The sequence below is a fragment of the Agelaius tricolor genome, unplaced genomic scaffold (genome assembly GCF_023055355.1).
Source record: "Agelaius tricolor isolate 1412-34295 unplaced genomic scaffold, bAgeTri1.0.p SCAF_29, whole genome shotgun sequence".
NCBI classification, from domain to species: domain Eukaryota; kingdom Metazoa; phylum Chordata; class Aves; order Passeriformes; family Icteridae; genus Agelaius; species Agelaius tricolor.
Window position 1 is genome coordinate 7,119,202 of NW_027269289.1, and position 20,712 is coordinate 7,139,913.

General features: G+C 51.8%; 1 protein-coding gene across 4 annotated transcripts in view; it reads left to right on the plus strand.

The window, feature by feature from the left end:
• Nucleotides 1-3,924: 3,924 nt before the first annotated feature.
• Nucleotides 3,925-20,712, plus strand: part of DIXDC1 (DIX domain containing 1) — a 31,031-nt gene continuing 14,243 nt past the window's right edge. Inside the window, exons 1-4 of one of the 4 annotated variants that reach the window (XM_071449433.1) lie at nt 3,925-4,006; nt 16,668-16,797; nt 17,729-17,854; nt 19,346-19,577. In XM_071449433.1, coding sequence (XP_071305534.1) covers nt 3,950-4,006; nt 16,668-16,797; nt 17,729-17,854; nt 19,346-19,577 — 545 coding nt within the window. In that variant the 5' untranslated portion in view covers nt 3,925-3,949. Of the gene's footprint in view, nt 4,007-6,554; nt 6,922-16,667; nt 16,798-17,728; nt 17,855-19,345; nt 19,578-20,712 lie in introns of those variants that run through there. The other 3 variants (XM_071449432.1, XM_071449434.1, XM_071449435.1) reach the window with 3 other exon arrangements.

A 20,712-nucleotide genomic window follows, 5' to 3' on the forward strand; every position in this document is an offset into this window, starting at 1 on the left:
AATTAAATAAAAATTCCTTAAAAATAAAAAGCTTTAAAATAGAAAAATAATTGTATTTAATGCTGCCCAGACCAGCTCAAGCCGGTGATTGTGGTGGTGTTTGAGGGTCCACAGGACAAGGGAAGAGATGAGAATCTTGACCCCCTCTTTCAGCAGGCTGATTTATTATTTTATGATCTCTATTATATTAAAAGAAAATGAGATATTAGAACTATACTAAAAGAGCAAGGAGACATCAGAAAGCTGGAGAGGAATGAATAATAAAAACCTGGGACTGCTCACAGCCGACCCAGCTGGACTATGATTGGTCATCGAGTAGAAACATGCACAGGAGGACCAATCCAAGATGCCCCTGTTGCTAAACCATCTCCAGCCCACACTCCACAGCCAGCAGATCGTTATTGGTTCCATTTCTGTTCTGAGGCTTCTCAGGTGAAAAATCCCAGCGAAAGGATTTTCATCAAACACGTCAGTGCCAGGTGATGGCAGCTGGCCACTGCGGGCCACAGACCCCCAAACACCTACGCCAGCCCTTTTCCTTTTGCCCCCCAGCCCTCAGGCTCTGTCTGTCGTCCTCAAGCCCCCCCTATGCCCCTCAAGCCCCCTCTCAGCTGCCCCTCAGCTCCTGTCTGTCACCCTTACTCCCTCTCCTTTGCTCCTCAGCCCCCCAGCTTCTCGTGTCACCCTCCAGCTGCCCCTGCCGCCCTCAGCATCTCTGTGTGTCACCCACTGTGCCCTCTCCCTGCTCCTCCTCAGCTCCCAGCCTCTGCCACCCTCAAGCCCCCACAGTGCCCCTCGAGCTGCCCCCAGCCTGTCATGCTTGAAAGGACCCTAAAAAAACCCTATCAAATCTCTTTTTTGTCCTTCATTCTCTGTCCTGCCCTTCTCCCTGTCCATCTCTTCTCTGTCCTTCTCTCTGTCCTGCCCTGCTCTGTACTGTCCTTCTCTCTGTCCTGCATTCTCTGTCTTGCATTCTGTCCTGCCCTGCTCTGTCCTGTCCTTCTCTCTGTCCTGCCCTTCTGTCTGTCCTGCATTCTGTTCTGCCCTGCTCTGTCCTGCTCATCTCTGTCCAGCTCTTCTGTCTGTCCTGCCTTTCTGTCCAGCCCTCCACTATCCTGCTCTTTTCCCTGTCCTGCATTCCCTGTCCTGCATTCTCTGTCCTGCATTCTGTCCTGCCCCTCTCTCTGTCCAGGCCCTCTCTCTGTCCTTCTCTCTGTCCTGCCCTCTCTGCACCTTGCAGGGGTGTTCTGGGGATGCTGCCTGGCCTCCTGTGCTGCTGGGGGAGGCTCTGTTCCAAGGGAGCTCTCCAGGGCTCTCTGGAGCTGCTCTTTGGAGCAGGGCCCCTTTCTGACCCCACCTCCTTTCACCAGGAGCTGGCCCCTTTCAGCTGCCAGCCAGCCTCTCCTGCCAGCCTCATCAGCTTTAGCTGGAACAATTTCCTTTGAACTCGGCTTGAGTGAGCATCTCCATGGCAATGGGATCGGGGCTTTGTGTCCCTGCACCCTGCCCTGCACCCTGGGCACGGGGAGGTGGGCAGGGGTGGACAGGGATGGGACGGATGGGCAGGGATGGACAGGGATGGGACGGATGGGCAGGGGATCAGGGATGGATGGGCAGGGATGGGATGGATGGGCAGGGATGGACAGGGATGGGATGGATGGGCAGGGGTGGGCAGGGCACCCTGGGCAGCAGGACCAGCCCCTGATGGGCAGAACCAAGGGCAGGAAGGGCTGGTTCTGCTCCTGGAGCTTCCCCAGGGCAGGCAGGACCCTGCAGGGCTGAAGGAGTGGGTGTTGGTGGGGTGAAAGCAAAGGAGATCTTCCTCCACCATGGACAAAACTGAGCTTTGCTGGGTCTGGGGTTCTCTGGTGGAGAAAAAATGAGGGAGGAAAGGAAAGGAAAGGAAAGGAAAGGAAAGGAAAGGAAAGGAAAGGAAAGGAAAGGAAAGGAAAGGAAAGGAAAGGAAAGGAAAGGAAAGGAAAGGAAAAAGGAAAGGAAAAAGGAAAGGAAAAAGGAAAGGAAAGGAAAAAGGAAAGGAAAGGAGAAAAAGAAAGGGGAATGCTCCTGCTGTATCTAAACTCAGCTTTTTCCCTCCTTTCCCCTCATCTCTCCCACAGCCTTCCCCATCTCTGCTCCTTCACCTCCAAGAAGGGAATGTGGCCTCCTCCATGGCTTGGGAATGTGCTGCTGCCCAAGGAGGTTCTCCCGTGCTCCCAGGGACCATCTCCCTGTTTGCTGCTCAGATTCTCCTCCTTATTCCTCCTCTAGCTCCCCCAGAAGGAAGATCCCTCTCTTGGGGCTGTTGGGAAACTTGACCTTTCCATTTCTGCTGCCTGTGCATCACCCCCAGCTCCACCACATCCAGAGCCACTTTATTCCCTCCTGTCCCACTCCTGCTCCCAGCCTGGCCCACGTGGGCCGGGCTCTCTGGCAGGACTGGGCTCTCCCCAACAAAATGGGTTTGTTTTTTTTTCCTCCTGTGCAGTGAGAATGAGCTTTTGCAGCCAACTCTGTAGGTGGAGAGAAAAAAAAAAAAAAAAAAAAAAAAAAAAGAGGTTTTTTTTCTTGGAATGTTGGGTAAATTCCTTGGGAGCTGCCTCAGGGGAATCACAGTTCAGCTGCTTCTTTTTGGAGATGATGTAAACAGTGAAACAGTGCAGGGCTTCTCCTCTTCATCCTTTCCTCTGCTCCTAAACACCCTGGGCAGGCTCTGGGTGCCTGGTGGATGTTTCCTGTGCAGAGAGGTTTTCCTGGGGGTGACACCGAGGTCAGGGCTGTTCCAGCTGTGATCCCCTGAGCCTGCAGGACACAAACCAGCACAACATGGACACGCAGCTCTCACAAGGTAAAAAGAGAATTTTTAATTTCTGACTCCAACGTTTATAGATTTATAGATAACATTTATAGATTTCCAAGAGTGACAGTGGATTGGAGGGTGACAGTGCCACCTCTCCAATGACACTGCACAAACCAACAGCCCATCCAATTTCTCTTCTTCAATAAAAGAATGCAAAGCAATGAGTTATTTACAGAAAGTGTGCGAGGAAGTTTGCTACAAGAATGTAAACATCAGAAAGCTTAGAAAATCTTAAAAAATCAAAGTGACACATCCTAGAGTCAATTCCATGCTCATCCTACAGACAATTCCACACTCCCATTCCGGTGACTTTCCCCAGGTTTTCCGAGATTTTCCTGAAGGATCGGTTTTGCACTGAACATTAAAATCGGCACTTCCCGCGGCTGCCGTGTGTGCCAAACGAGTGCTGCTGTGCCATTAAAGATGCAACATTCAGTTTGAAGTGAGAATTCCGCTCTTTGGGCGAGGCTTTGCGGGGCTGGGGGCACACACAGGGTCCCGCTGCCGGGGGGGCGGTGCGGGGCTGGGCAGGGGCACCCCCGAGCTGGCTCCGATCCCATCCCGATCCCATCCCGATCCCGATCCCGATCCCGATCCCGATCCTGGGGCGGAGCCAGCGCCATCCCGCCCCATCCCGCCCCCGTTCCCGTGGCAACCGGAGACGCGCCGGGAGCAGGTAGGGCCGGGAGTGCGGGTCCTGGGACCACCGCATCCCGCGGCACCGCATCCCACGGTATCCCACCGCATCCCATCCCACCGCATCCCATCCCATCCCACCGCATCCCATCCCACCGCATCCCACCCCCCCTGCCCCGCTCTCTCTTCCCATTTCTCCCCGTGCCACCCCATCCCCAGCATCTCCTCACCCCCAGCACTGCCCTGCTCCTGATCCTATTCCTGTTCCTATTCCCCACATTCCTGTCTCCCACAGCCCATCCCAGCCCTGCTCCTGGGTATCCCCCATGCTCCAGACCCCATCCCATCCATCCCACCAATCCCATCCCACCCCACCCCAAATCCCTGATGGATTTGCTTTTCCCCTCAGGCTCAGGAGTGCTGGGACCCTCCCCTGGCACTGAGGTGACATCCAGCATGGGGACTCTGATGGGCACGGGGCCCTGTCACCCCCCACAGCCTCCTGCACCCTCTGTGAGTTCCCAGAACCTTTTTGGTGCCCTTTCTGTCCCTTTTGGTGTCATTTCTGTCCATTTTGGTGCCCTTTCTGTCCCTTTTGGTGCCCCTTCTGTGCCTTTTGGTGCTTCAGGAGGAGTTTGGGATCAGTGACACAAGTGCAGCCATGCCTTCAGGCAGCTCTTTGGGTTCTTGCTGCAGTCATGGCCCCACAAACCCCATGGGTGAATTCCTGAGCCAGGAATGGGGTTGGATCATCTACGTTGGATCATCTCTGGGCAATGAACAAGTCAGCCCCACAGGTCTCAGGAAATTATTTTTGCTACCCGAGAGAGAAAAGTGATGTATGAGACTGGAATTATTGCTGACCTAGGAATTCCTCTTTTGTTTTTATCCCCCCAGCCCCGATTTTAGTGACCGAAAGGGTGCAAGGACAAGGGCTGGGGTCATGCTGGAAGCGGCCAGGAGATGGCAACGCCACCAGCCCGAGTGCCACCACCTGGGCTGGGCACAGAGGTCACTCACCCCAGGGGCAGCTGCGGGGGCACCCTTTGGGTATCACTGCCCTGACTGGGCTGGAATCACCGGGCAGAGAATTCCCTTGGGAAAATTCAGGGAGAATTCTGAATTTCCTGTTAGTGAGAGGCTCCTTGCGAAAGCAGCACTGAGAGGCAGCTCTTGTGTAAAACTGACAGCAAAGCAACCCCTGCCAGCAGCAGCTGGAAACTTCGGAGTGAAACACAAAGGGAGAAGTGGAATTTAATTTTTAAGAGTTATTTTTAGCCCCCCACGCCCACCCCAGCCCCATTTGTGTCCCCACAATGGGCAGGAGAATGGCTCAGCATGTCCAGCCTGGTTTCTGTTCCCTGGCATTCGGGCAGAGATAAGAAACTGTAAGAATACAACGAGAAACCTCCTGCAGAAGCAAAGCTTTGATGAGAAAACCTCTGAGCTGGGCTGTACCCGAGCCTGGCAGGGAAAGGGAGAACATTTGGAACATTTTTGCCTTTGCTGGGCTGGTGCTGGGGCAGGAGGGGGCTCTGCAGGAGGGAGATGGGATGAAAGGGAGCCCCTGCATCCCAGATCTTCTTGATCGACCCAAAAAATCTCAAAATCCTTCCTTGTTATATTACAAATCCCCTATAAACGTGTGTTTACCATGTAAAAACCAGGTGGTAAATACATGCAATGCAAGAAATATAAATATATGTAATAAATTATTAGTCAAGAAAAGCATTTTAAAGTCCACACTGGAAGCTCAGAGTGTGTTTTGTTGGTTTTTCCTTCAAAATTAGGTCGCTTTTTGTCTCATGGGGGAACCACTTCGTTTTCCCACCAAATTTTATTGGAATTGCACAGGCATAAGCTACTCAATTGCATTAAAAAATGGGGTTAAATATTTATTTAATGGCATTTTGAAGCTCAAAAGTAAACGGGATCAAGGCTCCAACCCCCCGGCAGCTCCAGCTTACGAGGCTTTGTGCAAAGCCTCGCTGTAATCTGTTGTTTTGCTTAACAGATGTGGCATTAGAACCGATGAAAACATCAAAATCTCCACTCCCAGGGAATTATGAAAAGCAGGGAGAGCAAATGTGAATAATTCAAAACGGGAGGAGAGGGAACCGCCTCCTTTTGGGTTGGGTACAGGGGGAACCGACCTGTTGCTTTTCTTTCTGTATTTCAGCTGTGCCAGGCTAAAACTGTGAAATTGTGCCATTGGTTTTTCCTGGGGATGCTTCAACACTTAAGCAGGGAAAAAAAAAAAAAAAATTGTTTTTAACCGCGTTTCACACTGAGAAATGCCGGGCAGGACACTTTGGAAGCCGAGGGCAGCAGGGTCAGGGCTGGCAGAGCCCCTGCCCCAGGAGTTTTCACCCTTTCCGCTTCCATTTTCCATTTTTTCCTTCCCCCTGGGCACTTCCTGAAAGGTGACACCGACTTCGAGGGGCAGCCTGGGGACACTCGATGCTCATTTCTGCCATGGGAGCCTTTATTGGTGTACAGAACGAGCTGGGGGTTGTGTTTATTGTTTGGACGATTTCTCTCGTGTTGGGTTTTTTTTTGGTTTTTTTTGGTTTTTTTTTTTTTTTTGTTTTTTGGGGTTTTTTTTGTTTTTTTTTTTTTTTCTTGTTTTTGTTTTTTGGGGTTTTTTTGTTTTTGTTGTTGTGTTTTGGGGTTTTTTTGTTGTTGTTTTTTGGGGTTTTTGGTCTTGTTGCTGTTGTTTTTTTGGTTTTTTTTTCTATTTTGTTTGTTTGGGGTTTTTTGGTTGTTTTTTTTTGGTTTTTTTTTTTTTGTTTGGTTGGTTTGGTTTTGTTTCGGGTTTTGTTTTTTTTTTTTGTATTTTTGTTTTTCATCGAAAAACGCAATGTTCAAACTTCCGAACCTCCCAGCTGTCGTGGCCTGCCTTGCAGCTTCCTGTGGCCGCAGAACGATCTTCTCTCAGTGCTTTGCTCCCCGTGCAAGACATCACCTCCCTCCCTTCCCCTTCCTCCTCCTCTTCCTCCTCCTCCTCTCTCCCCCCGCTCCACGCAGAGCTCCCTGTGTATGGCGCGTTTGAAAAATTCTCATTTCCACAGCTGCTTTGGGGATAGTTTCGTGAGGGTTTTTTTTTCCCCTGCTTTCGGCTGGAAATGGGTTTCAGATGTTTTTTCCCCGCGCCTGCATCTCGTAAAGCCGCGGCGTTGCCGTGACAACCGAGTGACATCTCCGCTCCCTCCGCCCTCCGAGCATGCCCAAAGCGGCTCCGCTCTGCCCGGGCTGCACAGATGGGACCATGAGAGCCCTGCCCCACCAGCTCCCGGCCTTTGTGCTCGGGAGGAAGAGGAGGGAGAGGAGGCAGAGGCGGCCCCGCAGCCCCTGAGCCCCCCGGGACGATGCTCGCCTGCCTGGCCAGGGGCAATCTGCTGGACATCCTGCAGGAGGGATTCACCGAGGTAAAGCCACGGCCCCCAGCTCCCCCGGCAGGAGGGCAGAGCGGGTTTGTGCGGAACCGTGCGGCAGAAAGGGGAGAAAACAGCGAGGTTCATCAGCGGCGAGCAGGAGTTGGTGGGGAGTTTGTGGCCGCTTTTACAGGCGGGGTTTGAGCTCTTCTCGCTGCTCTGCTGCCGTCCCGGGGAATTGTACAAACCGTGGGGTCCTGGGGAATTGTACAAACCGTGGGGTCCTGGGGAATTGTACAAACCGTGGGGTCCTGGGGAATAACACAAACCGTGGGGTCCTGGTAAATAATACAAACTATGGGATTGCAGGGAATAACAAAAACCGTGGGGTCCCGGTAAATTGTACAAACTGTGGGGTCCTGGTGAATAACACAAACTGTGGGGTCCTGGGAAATAACAAAAACTGTGGGGTCCTGGGAAATAACACAAACTATGGGGTCCCGGTGAACTGTACAAACTGTGGGGTCCTGGTAAATAATACAAACTATGGGGTTGCAGTGAATAACACAAACCGTGGGGTCCTGGGGAATTGTACAAACCGTGGGGTCCTGGGGAATAACACAAACCGTGGGGTCCTGGTAAATAATACAAACTATGGGATTGCAGGGAATAACAAAAACCGTGGGGTCCTGGGGAATAACAAAAACCGTGGGGTCCCGGTAAATTGTACAAACTGTGGGGTCCTGGGAAATAACACAAACTATGGGGTTGCAGTGAATAACACAAACTGTGGGGTCCCAGTGAATTGTACAAACCGTGGGGTCCCGGTAAATTGTACAAACTGTGGGGTCCCGGTAAATTGTACAAACTGTGGGGTCCTGGTAAATAACACAAACCATGGGGTCCTGGGGAATTGTACAAACTGTAGGGTCCTGGTAAATAATACAAACTATGGGGTTGCAGTGAATAACACAAACTGTGGGGTCCCGGTGAATTGTACAAACTGTGAGGTCCAGGTAAATAACACAAACTGTGGGGCAGCGTTTGTTGTGTAAAATCGACTCCTCTGCTGAGGGATGTAAATCTGATTTATGGACTCACATTGCTTGGGAGAGGCAGCCAAAGAGCTGCTTTGGGGTTCCCCCCCCCCCCCCCCCCCCCCCGTCTTTTTCTGTAAATTGAATCCTCAGGGGACTGAAATGCAACTTGGTGGGGAAAATGTAATTTTTAAAGTGTTTTTATTCGCCTATTCTGCTAGGAGAGTAATGAATAATAAAATAAGGACATGCACAAGAAACTGCAGAGATGGGGATCCCGCGGCTGTGTGGGGACAGCAGTGGGACCTCCCTCTTTGGAGGGCACAAAAAATGAGTTTTGTGGGGTATTTATGGATATTTATAATGCCTGGGCAGCCCATGCTGGAGCACGATCTGCTGTCTGTGAGCTGAAAAGGGAGAAAAAACGGGGAGGGATTTGCTGGAACCCCAGAGCTGCTGCTATTTTCTCTTTCACTTTTGAGTGGTTTTTATTCTTTCTTAAAGAACTGAATTCAGTTTAGCGTTGGGTGACTCCTCAGCCGTGCTGTGCCTGTTATGCACAGAAAATGAAAAACGAACCCTGCACATCCCTGCAGGGCTTCTCGAATCCGGGCAAACCAAACTGGGGGTGAAACCTGAGCCTGCCCGGGCTCCTGGGGCTGGAATCGCTCCATCCTCCTCCTCCTCCTCCTCCTCACAGGGTCAGGCTCATTTTTAGCCAGCCAAGGTCTGGGTTTAGATCGAGCTCGTACTTCCTGTGCTCGGGGCAGCACAATTAGTAACTTATTTATTAATAACGGCATCAGTGATTGGAGTGAACCCCAGCCATGCTCAGTGCCTGCTCCTGGCTGGTTTTACCCTCAGCTGTGGAGGAAACTTCCCTGTGCCACCAGAAAAACCCCAGATTATCGGGATCTCTGCCTCCTCACACGCTCCAACAAAAGTAAAACTGAATTGGGTTTAGCGAGGGCAGGACCTGGGGTTTGCCAAGGCTCTGGAAATGAGCGAGGAGCTCTCACTCCATTCTTGCTGCGATCACCAGCTCTGAGCCCTGCCCGTCTCTGTTTGCCTGTTTGGGTGTTTATTTACACAGAAATTAACGTGGAATTGAGTCCCGATGCCCGGTGCTATTTACATTAAAATTAACGCGGAATTGAGTCCCCGTGCCCGGTGCTGACCGAACCCAGCACAGCCGAGAGCCTCGGGGAGGTTCCTTTGTCCCTTTGCCTCCTTTCCCCCCTCCCTCTGCGTCCCCTGTGACCGAGGGCACCTCAGCAGCCCAATTATCCCTAATTAGTGCTGGAGCAGGCAGCAGCATTGTCCTTCTGCGCTGCTGCTTTCTCCGCCATGTGAGGAACCCCATCCTGCTCCAGGCGCCCCGAAATTGCTGGATTGTCACTTGGGGCCCCTTTATTTCCCTTTCCCCCCTTCCCTTTCAGAGCCAGAGCCCTGGTGGACGCTGTCACCTGCAGACATCTGAGGGCAGGATGGTTTTGTTTGATGTTGAGATGCAGCAAAGTCCCCCCCGTGGGCATTAAAGCCGCTCATTAATGGCCTGCCCTGCCTTGAAGGTGTTTCCCCGCTGTTTTTGGGGAGTTCTCTGGCTCCCAGGCAGATAAATAACCCAATCCCACAGCTGGATGGGGCCCTGGGGATGTGTGGCTGCTAAAAGCAGGAGTTTATAATGAAAGGGAACCACAGAGAGGGGGCTCATCTGCTCTGCCTCTGCCCATGTGGCCCCAGCCTGTTCCCTCTCCTCGGGGAAATGCAGTTTATTTATGTGCTGACACTTCTGTCAGCTCTTGAGAACAGATGGGGCACAGAGAAATGTGTCACAAGTGAGCTCCGAGCTGCATCTGAACAACAACTCACCTTCTCTTTTTGGAGCTGGAGGGTATTTCCTGTGGCAAACTTCGTGATGTGGCTGCCTGTGTGCACTGAGTCATCCAAAATAACCATTTTCTTTCCCCCCCTCCCCGAGATTATGTTGAACAAACAATCCATTCCAGAGAGGCCAGGGAGGCTTGCAGAGGTTGTTGGGCAAGCAGGGCAGGGTTAAATGCAGGCTGGGGGAAATCTCCCCCATTTCTGGGCTGCAGAGGTGCTGCAGGGCTGCTCTGCCCCTCGCCAGCTGTTCCATGGGGTTTGCCCCTGGTTCTCAGCCCAGTGGGTGATTCCTGCATTTCCCACTCCTCCTCCTTCGCCCTGGCTGGGTGGAGGTGCCATCCTGCCTGTGAGCTGCCACTCCTCACCCTGGCAATGCCCTGGGGGTGATTTGGGTCCACTTCTCTATTTGGGGTCATTTTCTGGGGTGTGACCTGGCCCTGGCTCTGTTCCCCTCGGGGCAAGGTCCTGAGCTGTGACTCCTTACCCTGGGCAATGCCTTGGGGGTGATTTGGGTCCATTTCTCTATTTGGGGTCATTTTCTGGCTCTGCTGCCCTCGGGGCAAGGTCCTGAGCTGTGACTCCTTGCCCTGGGTGTGATTTGGGTTCGTTTCTCTATTTGGGGTCATTTTCTGGCTCTGCTGCCCTCGGGGCAAGGTCCTCATCTGTCACCAAAAGGTCTCAGCTGGGTGATGTCAGCACCAGGAGCTGGCACTCACCCTCTCCTGCCCCAGGGCTATTTATAGGATTAATAGGATTCACCATGGAGAGCTGGTTTGACTTCTGGCTCCCTCATCCTGCTCAGCCCCAGGGCTCCCTCGGGGGCACCGAATGCTCCCAGGACACCCCAAGCTCCAGAGGTGCTGCTCCATCACCCCAGCTCTGCTTTGGGGTGAGCCTGGCAGCCTTTCCCACCTTCCCCACCCTGCTAAAGCCTCGGGGAGGCAGCTGGGGCTGAGGCAGCCCTGGAGCCTTTGCAGGGTGTCTGCCCTGCCTGGGCTGCCCTGAAACCCCTCCAGGGCCCCAGCACAGACAGAAAACACAGCTGGGGCTCCCCACAGCTGCATTCACCCCCAGATGTGCTCCAGCAGACCTTGCCTTGCTCTGTTTTCAGTTTTGCCCCAAACCCTGGTGCCTGGGACTCCTCAGCAAGGTTTTGCTGCTCTATAGGATTAGGGTGGAGCAGTTGGGATCAGTCCCTGCCTTGGTGGCTAAGCCAGGCTGTTCCTTGGCAGGGTGTCTCTGCAGAGCAATTTGCACAGGAGCACTCCCAGATTTCTGCTTTTCACACCATTTTGCCAGGAACAGGAAGATTATTGCAGCTGCTTTTTGGGTGGAAAGAGGAAAAAGGGGGTGGCACACACACGGGAGTCATGGCAGGGGGAATCCAAAATTCTGCGTCCTAAATGTGCCTTTAGGGCTCTCACCCTGGGCCAGGGGGGCTCTCTGGGGGTCCCTCCCTGCCTGCAGATTTTGGAGTCCTGAGGAGCTGAGGCTGCTCTCAGAGCTGCCTGGGGATGGGGATGGTGATGGGGATGCTGCTGAAGGAGGAGCAATGCTCCTTTTCCTCCCCAGAGCACCAGGGGAGGTGTCAGTGCTTGGGCAGACCTTGGGCTCTGCTTGGAACTGACAGCTCAGGGTCAATCATGTGCTCCAAGGTCCTCTTTGCACTCAGAGCTCAGCTCTTTGCCAGTTTTTTTTTTCCTTTATTTTTTGCCTGTAGCTGGCACAGAAGCTCTGCCTGGGTGGGAAAAGGGCCTCAGGTACCTGCTGAGCATCATGTGAGAGGTGCTTACATTTGCATTATTAAGCCCTTTCACAGCTCAAAATTAATGAAATGCCAGGATTTAGGCACAGGTGGGAATGACTCCATCCTGCACTGCAAGCTGGGTGACTCTGGGATGGGCCATGGCAGCTTTTGGCTTTTTTTTTTCACAAGGAGTGAAAATCAAAGGGGAAGAAATAATTTAGGGAGTTTGGGTGGAATTTGTTCTTGCTGCTTACACTTAAGCTCCTCCTGTTAATGGGTAAAGAAAGAACTGAGGAAAAGGTGGAAAACTCTGGAGTCAGGAATTCCATGTCCTGCTGCAGGGCTGGGCACTCTGGAAACCAACACCTGCTTTAAATTATTACAGGTTTTATGAAGGAGAACTCCTGTGGGTGCTGTTGGTCATTCTGGCCTCACTGTGGTCATAACTGGGTGGTTTTCACTGTTGGATGCATCTGAATACATTGAAAACCCTGAATCACGTTCAAACATCAACTTTGAGGGGAAAACAAAAAATCTTTTGCTGCCTTTGAGAGCAGAGGGAATCATTTTCTTTGCTTGGGAGTTTGTGCTTTCTGCTTCCACAAAGGCCTCCTTGAACAACAACAAAAAATTAATCAGCAAACTGGAGGAAGGCTGGGCGGAAAATTACAGTCCCCATCTAATTAAGGTAATGTCAGAAAGCTTAGAAATCATCCAGGGCCTCAGCCTGATGCAATTGGGCTGCTGCAGACCTTTGGCTCAGGGCTCTGAGGGGAGGAACAGGGAATTCTTTTCATCCTGGGCTCTGCTTGCTGACCTGGGGCTTGGGCAGTGGCCACAACGGTGCCACAAAGGGGAATTGGTGTGAAGAGCCCCAAAAACCTCATCCTAGCAGGATGGTTCCCTAAATCAAACAGTAAGGATGGATTCCAGCTCATCAAAGCAGTGCACAAAGGGAAATCAGTGTAAAGAGCCCCAAAAATCTCATCCTAGAGGATGATTGAGCCCCAAAAATCTCATCCTAGCAGGACGATCCCCTAAATCAAACAGGAATGATGGATTCCAGCTCAGTGCACAAAGCCAAATCAGCGTAAAGAGCCCCAAAAATCTCATCCTGGCAGGATGATTCTCTAAATCCAGTGGTAAGGATGGATTCAAGCTCATCAAATGAATGCAGAGAAGGGATCTGTTTCTAGAAGGAAACAGGGTCACAGGATCTACTGGAAGCTGGCAGTGAGCAGGGCAGGCCCTCCTTGCTAGAAAAATGATTTTGTCCATTTGTTCAACACCAAAAAGTGCAGTATTTTAATCTCAGAGAGGTAAAAATTAACCTCATATATCCCAACCTGGAATTTACCCATGGAACTCTGCTGGGATGTCCTGTAGTCCCCAAGAACTTGCTTTAAAAACCTTCTCCTGCCCTGCAAGGTGTTCCAGAGTAAGACAGAAACACCAAAAAAGCTCCAGCTCCCTTCAGGCACAGCTGCTGCTCTTCCCCATGGCAAGTACAGGTAAAAGGGGCTTTTTTTGGAACACAAAGCTGTGTTAATGTAAACAGGATTAAGCTTAGCTCCACCATAATCCTGAATAATGTGTGTTCTGTAGAGCACACCCCACACCAGGCTGCTTTTCCTCTGAAAAGTTCTGGGTTTGGAAGGAGTGTTGGTGAGGAGCTGAGCAGCCTGAGCCCTGAAAATTCCAAGGCTGGGCTCAAACCAAAGCGCAGGGGAAGCACGAGGGGCGCCGTGGTTGTTCCCAGACCTTTTTTTATTTCGGAATTTTGCCGGCTGAAAGGAGCTGAGAGCTGTGTGAGAGTGGGTGCTGGGATGCCTGCAGCCCCAAACGGGGGTGGATCCCCACTGGGGTGGGTTTGGGGCATTTCTGTGGGCAGGGCAGGCTCAGGAGGGTTTTGGTGGGGTGGGCAGAGCTGCTGCTCCCAGGGCAGGACCCATCCCAGCAAATCTTTGTCCTGCCTGTGCTGGAAGTTGAATTCCTGGAGGATTTCCCAGGGTGGCAGCAGGAATGGTGCCCACCCAAGCAGCAAACCACGCTGTGGTTTGAAATAATATAGGAATTTAAATGATATTTAGGGCTGTGTTGAAGCAGCTGCCTTGGGGCTTGAAACAAACAGAATCATGGGGGGGGGGGGTGAAACAAAAAATATTTCACTTTTTTTTGGAAGCCTGAATCTGTGGATTTAGAGGTGGAAATGTGAGCACTGAGGGCTCATGGCTGTGCTGAAGGTGCAGCCCACAATGTCCTTTGTTATTCCCCTGCGGCATTTTGGACTCTCCAGCTTCAAAAGTTGCCCTTGGGGTTTCTGCTGGGCAGCTCAGGGGCTTTGTCCCTTCATCCCTTGGTGCATTTCACAGCACTTGGCCTTTTTTAGGTCACTTAACTTTTAGTTCTGATAAATTTCCTTGGGAGGTTCAGTCACACGCTCCCCTCTGCTGCCAGCACTGACAGCTCCCTCTCTGGATTTCTGAGTTCTGCAGCAACCCAGGGCTCTTGCTGAAGTCCCTCAGTCTGCCAGGATTTTGGGTACAAACTTAGGAAATGCTCTTCAGTCCAACTGTCTGAACATCTGCAGGAAAATCTGATGTTCAATGGAAAAAACCCAAAACCAACCAAGTGAGTCTGGAAACGAGGTGTAAGTCTGCACAATTACAGCAGCCATGGGAGTGAAATGACTCTGTCCTGGTGCCATCCCAATTCCATTGCCTCAGAAGCCTCCTTTTAATGCTCATTGTTTAAAATGTAACTGCTCTGGGATTTAGGGATGGCTTTTTAAATTTTTTACTAATAATAACAGTGGCAACCTCCTCCTGCTTTTAAGAGATAGAGACTAAAATCTTGCCAAAAATTCTTTTTTTTTGTGAATGCACGAGGAATGTTCTGAGAGGAGGAACAGAAAACAAACTGCTTGGTGAAAGGGATTTTCCTCTAAATGAGACAGAAGAGCCACAGAGACTCCTCCAAAAACTGCAGATTTTCTGCAGCCTGGGAGGGGCTGTGTCCTTGGGGAATCAGTGCCAGTCCCTAAAATGATTAGAAAAATACAAAATAAAGACTTGTGGGGTGTAGGAGTGTCGAGGGTAGGACAGTGGGGATGGACGGAGATGAGAGATCTCTGCAGCCAGGGCTGGAATTTGGGGTTTATTGCAAAGGGCCTGGGTGCAGGGCCCTGCTGGGAGCTGCCAGGCACAGCTCAGAGCAGGCCCAAGAGAAGAGAGGGGAGAGAGTAAAAGGGTAAGAGAGTAAGGGAGTAAAAAGGTAAGAGAGTAAAAGGGGTAAGAGAGCGAGGTTCCCATTACAACACCATAAATCATCTTCTGTGTTGAATATTCTGATTCTCACTGACCAATCTAGTCCAAGATACAAATCCTACAGCATTTCCATACAGCCTATAAGAATCATTACATCACCATCCTGTGTTACATTTTAAACCCTATAAACTCCTCTTTGGGCCCCTTCTGCCAAGCTGTAGGGTCTGCTCTGCCCCTTGGGGCTGTCTGCAAGCAGAGGGTGTTGTTCCATCAAAAGGGGATCACCTTCAGCAGCCACAGCATTGTTTTCCAGTTGTTCAGTAACTGAGGGATCTCAAAGCTTGCTTTCATTTCAATCTCACTTATAGTTTCTATATTCTCCAAATCTTTTGCCAGACAATCACATTGATGAGGCTTTCCTGTTTGATCTCCCCCAGCAGTGGGGGAAGATGGGCATTGCTGGGCATTGCTGGGCATTGCTGCCCCTGCAGCAGGAGAAGCTGCAGAGCCCCTCCCCAGGGCAGGCCAGGTCTGCTGCAGCAAAGATGGATCAGATCTGACATCTCTGCTCCCTTTAGTGCCAGAGCCCCCAGGGCAGCCCCTTTGAGTCCCCCAGGCTGTGCTGAGTGAGCAGAGCTGCCTCCCACAGCTCCAGGCACCTTCCTGAGCCAGCCACGAGTGATCCAAGCTGGATTTCCTCTGTCAGGATGATTCAGAGCCAGGCTGTGACCAGACTGTGACTTTGATGGGCTCAAAAAGCATCAGCACTGCTGAGATCATATGGAATGGGGGCTTAAAACCTGCTGCATGGGCACAATCATGGGGAGCTTAGTGAAAAGGGAGCTAATCCCATCAATGGATCCGTTTGTTTACCCTCCATGTCCCACTGCAGCCTCTGCAGCAGCCCTGCAAGGGTTACAGAGAGGCTGCAAAGGGAAAGGGCACCGGGATCTGCTCATGGCCTTGGGGTCATTTGTGCCAGATCACAGGGTCCTCAGGGTGATGGGGAACCTGAGTTTGAGTTTCCCTGGTCTGAGTTTGAGTTTCCCTGGTCTGAGTTTGAGTTTCCCTGGTCTGAGTTTGAGTTTCCCTGGTCCGAATTTGAGTTTCCCTGGTCTGAGTTCCCCTGCTCTCTCCCACCCACAGCATCTCTCCTAAGCTGCTGGCCAGGCCCTTTCCTGGCTCCCATGCCTCAAGGCAGCTTCCCTGTATGCAGGAATAGAAACTGGGCCACTGGAAGTGCTGAGGCAGCTCCCAGGATGTGGAGGGGGCTGTACAAGAGTTCCAAAGGAGCCACACTGGGAGTGTTACAGAGGGAGGCTCTTGTCTCTCCAGGAATCCTCCCCTGCTTGTCCTGGGGTTGTTAAATGAGCAGGCAATTGTTAAATTGTTAAATAACTCAGTGTTCCCTGCTCCTGCACGCTGGGTTCCTGCTCTGGGGGTGAGCAAACTCCCAAAGTGAGGGGATGACAGCGCTGGTGTGGCTCCAGTGCAGGTGGAATGCAAAGCTCTGGGGTCAGCTCCAATTTAGATGAAAAGCAAAGCTCTGGAGTCAGCTCCAATGCAGATTGTGAGAAATGAACCCCATTTATCTCACAGATGCCATGCAGAGCTCTGGGGTCAGCTCCAATGCAGATTGTAAGAAATGAACCCCTTTTATCTCACAGATGCCATGCAGAGCTCTGGGGTCAGCTGTGCCAGCTCAGGACTCCTGTCCTGCTCCCTCCTCCAGGCTGAGCTGCCCCAGGCAGGCTCTGGGGTGACACCTCTGCTCTGTGCTCCCCAGGGCAGGGACTGAGATCTGTGAAAATCACAGAGAAAAGCGAAATCCCTGCAATGCAAACGTTCTGGTTTCTGTTTCAGCAACAGCTGCAGGCCTATGTGGCCTGGGTGAATTCCCAGCTGAAGAAGAAGCCAGGGGTGAGGCCAGTGCAGGACCTGAGGCAGGACCTGCGGGATGGGGTCACCCTTGCCCTGCTCATCGAGATTGTAGGTCAGTGCTGCCATCTGGCCCTGTTTATCCCCTCAGCTCTGGCTCTGGCCTGCAGGGCTGCCCTGGCTCTGGCATCTGTCAGGCAGATGCTGCTGGGGGTGGCAGAGCTGGCTGGGAAGGAAAACAATCACAAATCAGATCACAAATGCAATTCCATTACAGCCCTTATGGTTCAGAGGCCGTTGGAGCAGATGGGGAAGGCTGGCAGGGGCACTGGGAGCTCCCACAGGGCTGGCATGGACTTGGGGGTGGTTTTTGGGAAGAGTGACCTGTTTGCTGATGGCATTGGGCAGGGGGACAGGGAATGGGGCTGCAGTGAGTTCATTGTGCTCACTGCTCCTTCCTGCTCCCACTCAGCCCCTGCCCCAGTGGGGACAGCTCTCAAACTCCTCCCTGGTGGGGCTGCCCCGCTTTGGCACCAGCTGAGCCCTTTCCATGGAGCTCAGTCCTTTGGGAAGGGGCAGCTCCAGCGTGGGTGCCTCAGGGGGCCACAAATCCTGCCAGAATCCAGCCCCCAAACCCTGCCATCGTCCCAACACAGCCCCAAACCCAGCCACTCCTGCTGCTGGTTCTTGCTAAGCTGGACCAGTCACTCCTGGTGCTGGTTCCTGTTAAACTGGACCAGTCAATCCTGGTGCTGGTTCCTGTTAAGCAGCTCCAATCAATCCTGGTGCTGGTGTTAAGCTGGACCAGTTAGTCCTGGTGCTGGTTCTTGCTGAGCAGTTCCAGTCACTCCTGGTGCTGGTTCCTGTTGAGCAGCACCAGGAGCCCCATGCAGGACCCAGCCATGAGACCAGAGCAGTGCCAGCAGTGCCTCTGGCAGTGCCCAGAGCTCCAGCCCTCCTCTGATAATGCCCAGAGCTTCAGCTCTCCTCTGATAATGCCCAGAGCTTCAGCTCTCCTCTGATAAAGCTTTTTTCTCTCCCTTCAGCTGGTGAGAAGCTGAGTGGCATCGAGCCCAACCCCAGCAGCCAGCAGGAGATGAGGGAAAATGTGGACAGAGTCTTGCAGTTCGTGGCATCCAGAAAGATCCGCATGCACCAGACGTCAGCTAAAGGTGTGTGGCCCTGGGAGGGGATTTCAGCTGCTGAAATCCTGGTTTTGGCTTTGTTTTCTATCAAACAGGTCATTTATGAGTAAATTCATGTGTCAGTTTGTGGGGCAATTGGGGGTTTTTGCCCCCTCTGGTTTAGTGGAGTTTTTGGGTTAAAAGATAGGGAATGCAGAGAAAAAAAAACCCTGACTTTTTTTCTTGCTACTGAGCACTGAGAAGGCCAGGCAGTGGTGTAATGAAAAATACAGGCTTGGAATCTTTCACCAAAAGGACACATAAACCTGCTAGAGTGAAAGGAGACATGGAAAAAATATTTGTGGTTCACTGGAAGCCATGGGCTGGAAACAGAGAGGAGACACAAGGCACAATCACATGTCTGTGGCGTGGTTTAGTCAGGACTTTGAGCAGCTCTGACTAAATTGTTTTGGGAAATCTTGGTCTGGGAGAGTGGCTGATCTTTGCCATGACATCAGCGTGCTGGAAAACACTCGTGTGATCTCACTGAATGTCATTAATTTACATTTACATTCGCAGGGTGCTGCAAACAGCTGATGGCACCACTGGAGAAATGCATCGCTGTTCTGCCTTTAGTGTTTCAAAAAAGAGAATTCTCTGCCAATAAAGTCAGTGGCAATCCTCAGTAACTGCTCTGCCCCTGAGTGAGCACTCAGTAATTATGTGTCCAGTAATTAACTGCTGGAAATGGCCATGAAGGGAGGCTCAGGGCTGTGCTGTGGAGGTGGCAGCACTTTGCAGTGCCCTGCACCACCAGGGCTGAGCTGTGGCCGCCAAAGTGAGGAGATGAGAGCGCTGGTGTGGCTCGAGTGCAGATGAAATGCAAAGCTCTGGGGTCAGCCCCAATGCAGATGAAATGCAGAGCTCTGGGGTCAGCTCCAATGCAGATTGTGAGAAATGAACCCTATTTATGTCACAGATGAAATGCAGAGATCTGGGGTCAGCCCCAATGCAGATGCAATGCAAAGCTCTGGGGTCAGCCCCAATGCAGGTGAAATGCAAAGCTCTGGGGTCAGCTCCAGTGCAGATGAAATGCAGAGCTCTTGGGTCAGCCCCAATACAGATGAAATGCAGAGCTCTGGGGTCAGCTCCAGTGCAGGTGAAATGCAGAGCTCTGGGGTCAGCTCCAGTGCAGATTGTGAGAAATGAACCCTATTTATCTCACAGATGAAATGCAAAGCTCTGGGGTCAGCTCCAGTGCAGATGAAATGCAGAGCTCTTGGGTCAGCCCCAATGCAGATGCAATGCAGAGCTCTGGGGTCAGCTCCAGTGCAGATTGTGAGAAATGAACCCTATTTATGTCACAGATGCCATGCAGAGCTCTGGGGTCAGCTGTGCCCAGCTCAGGACTCCTGTCCTGCTCCCTCCTCCCATCCTGAGCTGCCCTTGCTGCCTTTCCCCATCTCCATTTCTCCCGCAGCGCCCACAGCTCTGCCAGCACCCCCGTTAACCACCCACCCAACCGTTTGCATTTTGCAGATATCGTCGAGGGCAACTTGAAATCCACCATGAGGCTGATCCTGGCCTTGGCTGCTCACTTCAAGCCGGGCTCTGGCAGGGCCGGCTCGGGGGGCAGGGGCTGGGCAGCGCCCCCGGGCCGGCTCCGGCCGCGCTCGGCCGCCGCGGTGGCGCAGGGGGCGGCGGCCGCGCTGGCCGATGTCCGGCAGGATGTCCAGCACTCCGGCCGGGAGCTGCTCCGCCACAGGCACAGGTGAGGCTCAGAGGTGACCTCATTGCTCCCTGCTGGGGCCCTGTTCACAGCGGTCCCAGGGTGAGGGGACAGACGAGGGTCTGACTCCATGGTTCAGAAGGTTTGATTTATTATTTTGTGATATATATTATATTAAAGCTATGCTAAAAGAATAGAAGAAGGGATTTCATCAGAAGGCTGGCTAAGAATAGCAAAAGAAAGAATGATAACAAAGGTTATCATTATCCAACTCTCTGTCTGAGCCAGCTGGGCTGTGATTGGCCATTAATTAGAAACAACCACATGAGCCCAATCCCAGATGCACCTGTTGCATTCCACAGCAGCAGATAACCATTGTTTGCATTTTGTTCCTGAGGCCTCTCAGCTTCTCAGGAGGAACAATCCTAAGGAAAGGATTTTTCAGAAAATTTTTCACCAAAAGAATTATAAAGCACTGGAATGCTCTTCCCAGGGAGGTGGTGGAATCACCATCTCTGGATGTGTTTAAAAACAGACTGGGCATGGCACTGGGTGCTGTGGTCTGGGTGAGGTGTGAGGGCACAGGTTGGACTCAATGATCTTAGAGGTCTCTTCCAACCTCATCATTCTGGGATTCTGTGATTCTGTGAGGGCTTTTCCCTGCTTATGCAAGCCTGGGTTGGATTCAAATGCAAAAGAAAATGAAAATAAATGTATTGCAGCCGGGGTCTGTGTACAAACCATGAGCAGGACATCAGGATGTTGTACAAGTCCTTTCTGGCTCCTCCACTGCTCATCCCACTGCTCCAGGCAGCTTCTGAGTCCTGGGGGTGCTGAAAATCCACACACGGGGGGAATAATGCTAAAAATCCCATTTTCCCATATGCCAAAGGTGCTGTGGGGGTGACAATAACAATAATAGCAGTGACATTTAGCTGGGAGCCAGGTGCTGGGGCTGTGCAGGGTTTCGTTTACACAGCTGAAGGTCATTTCCCATTTGATACTGGCTCGAGGGAGCACCCATGAAACAGTCTGGACAGGAGGCTGAAATGGTAATTTTGATTGAAAAATGAAATGTTAAATGTTTCCCTGGCACAGACCTTGGAGTTCTTCAGGAAAGCCAGTCCTTGTGATGCTTCCTTGCATTTCCAGAGCTTTTGGAGTTTTCTAGTCACAG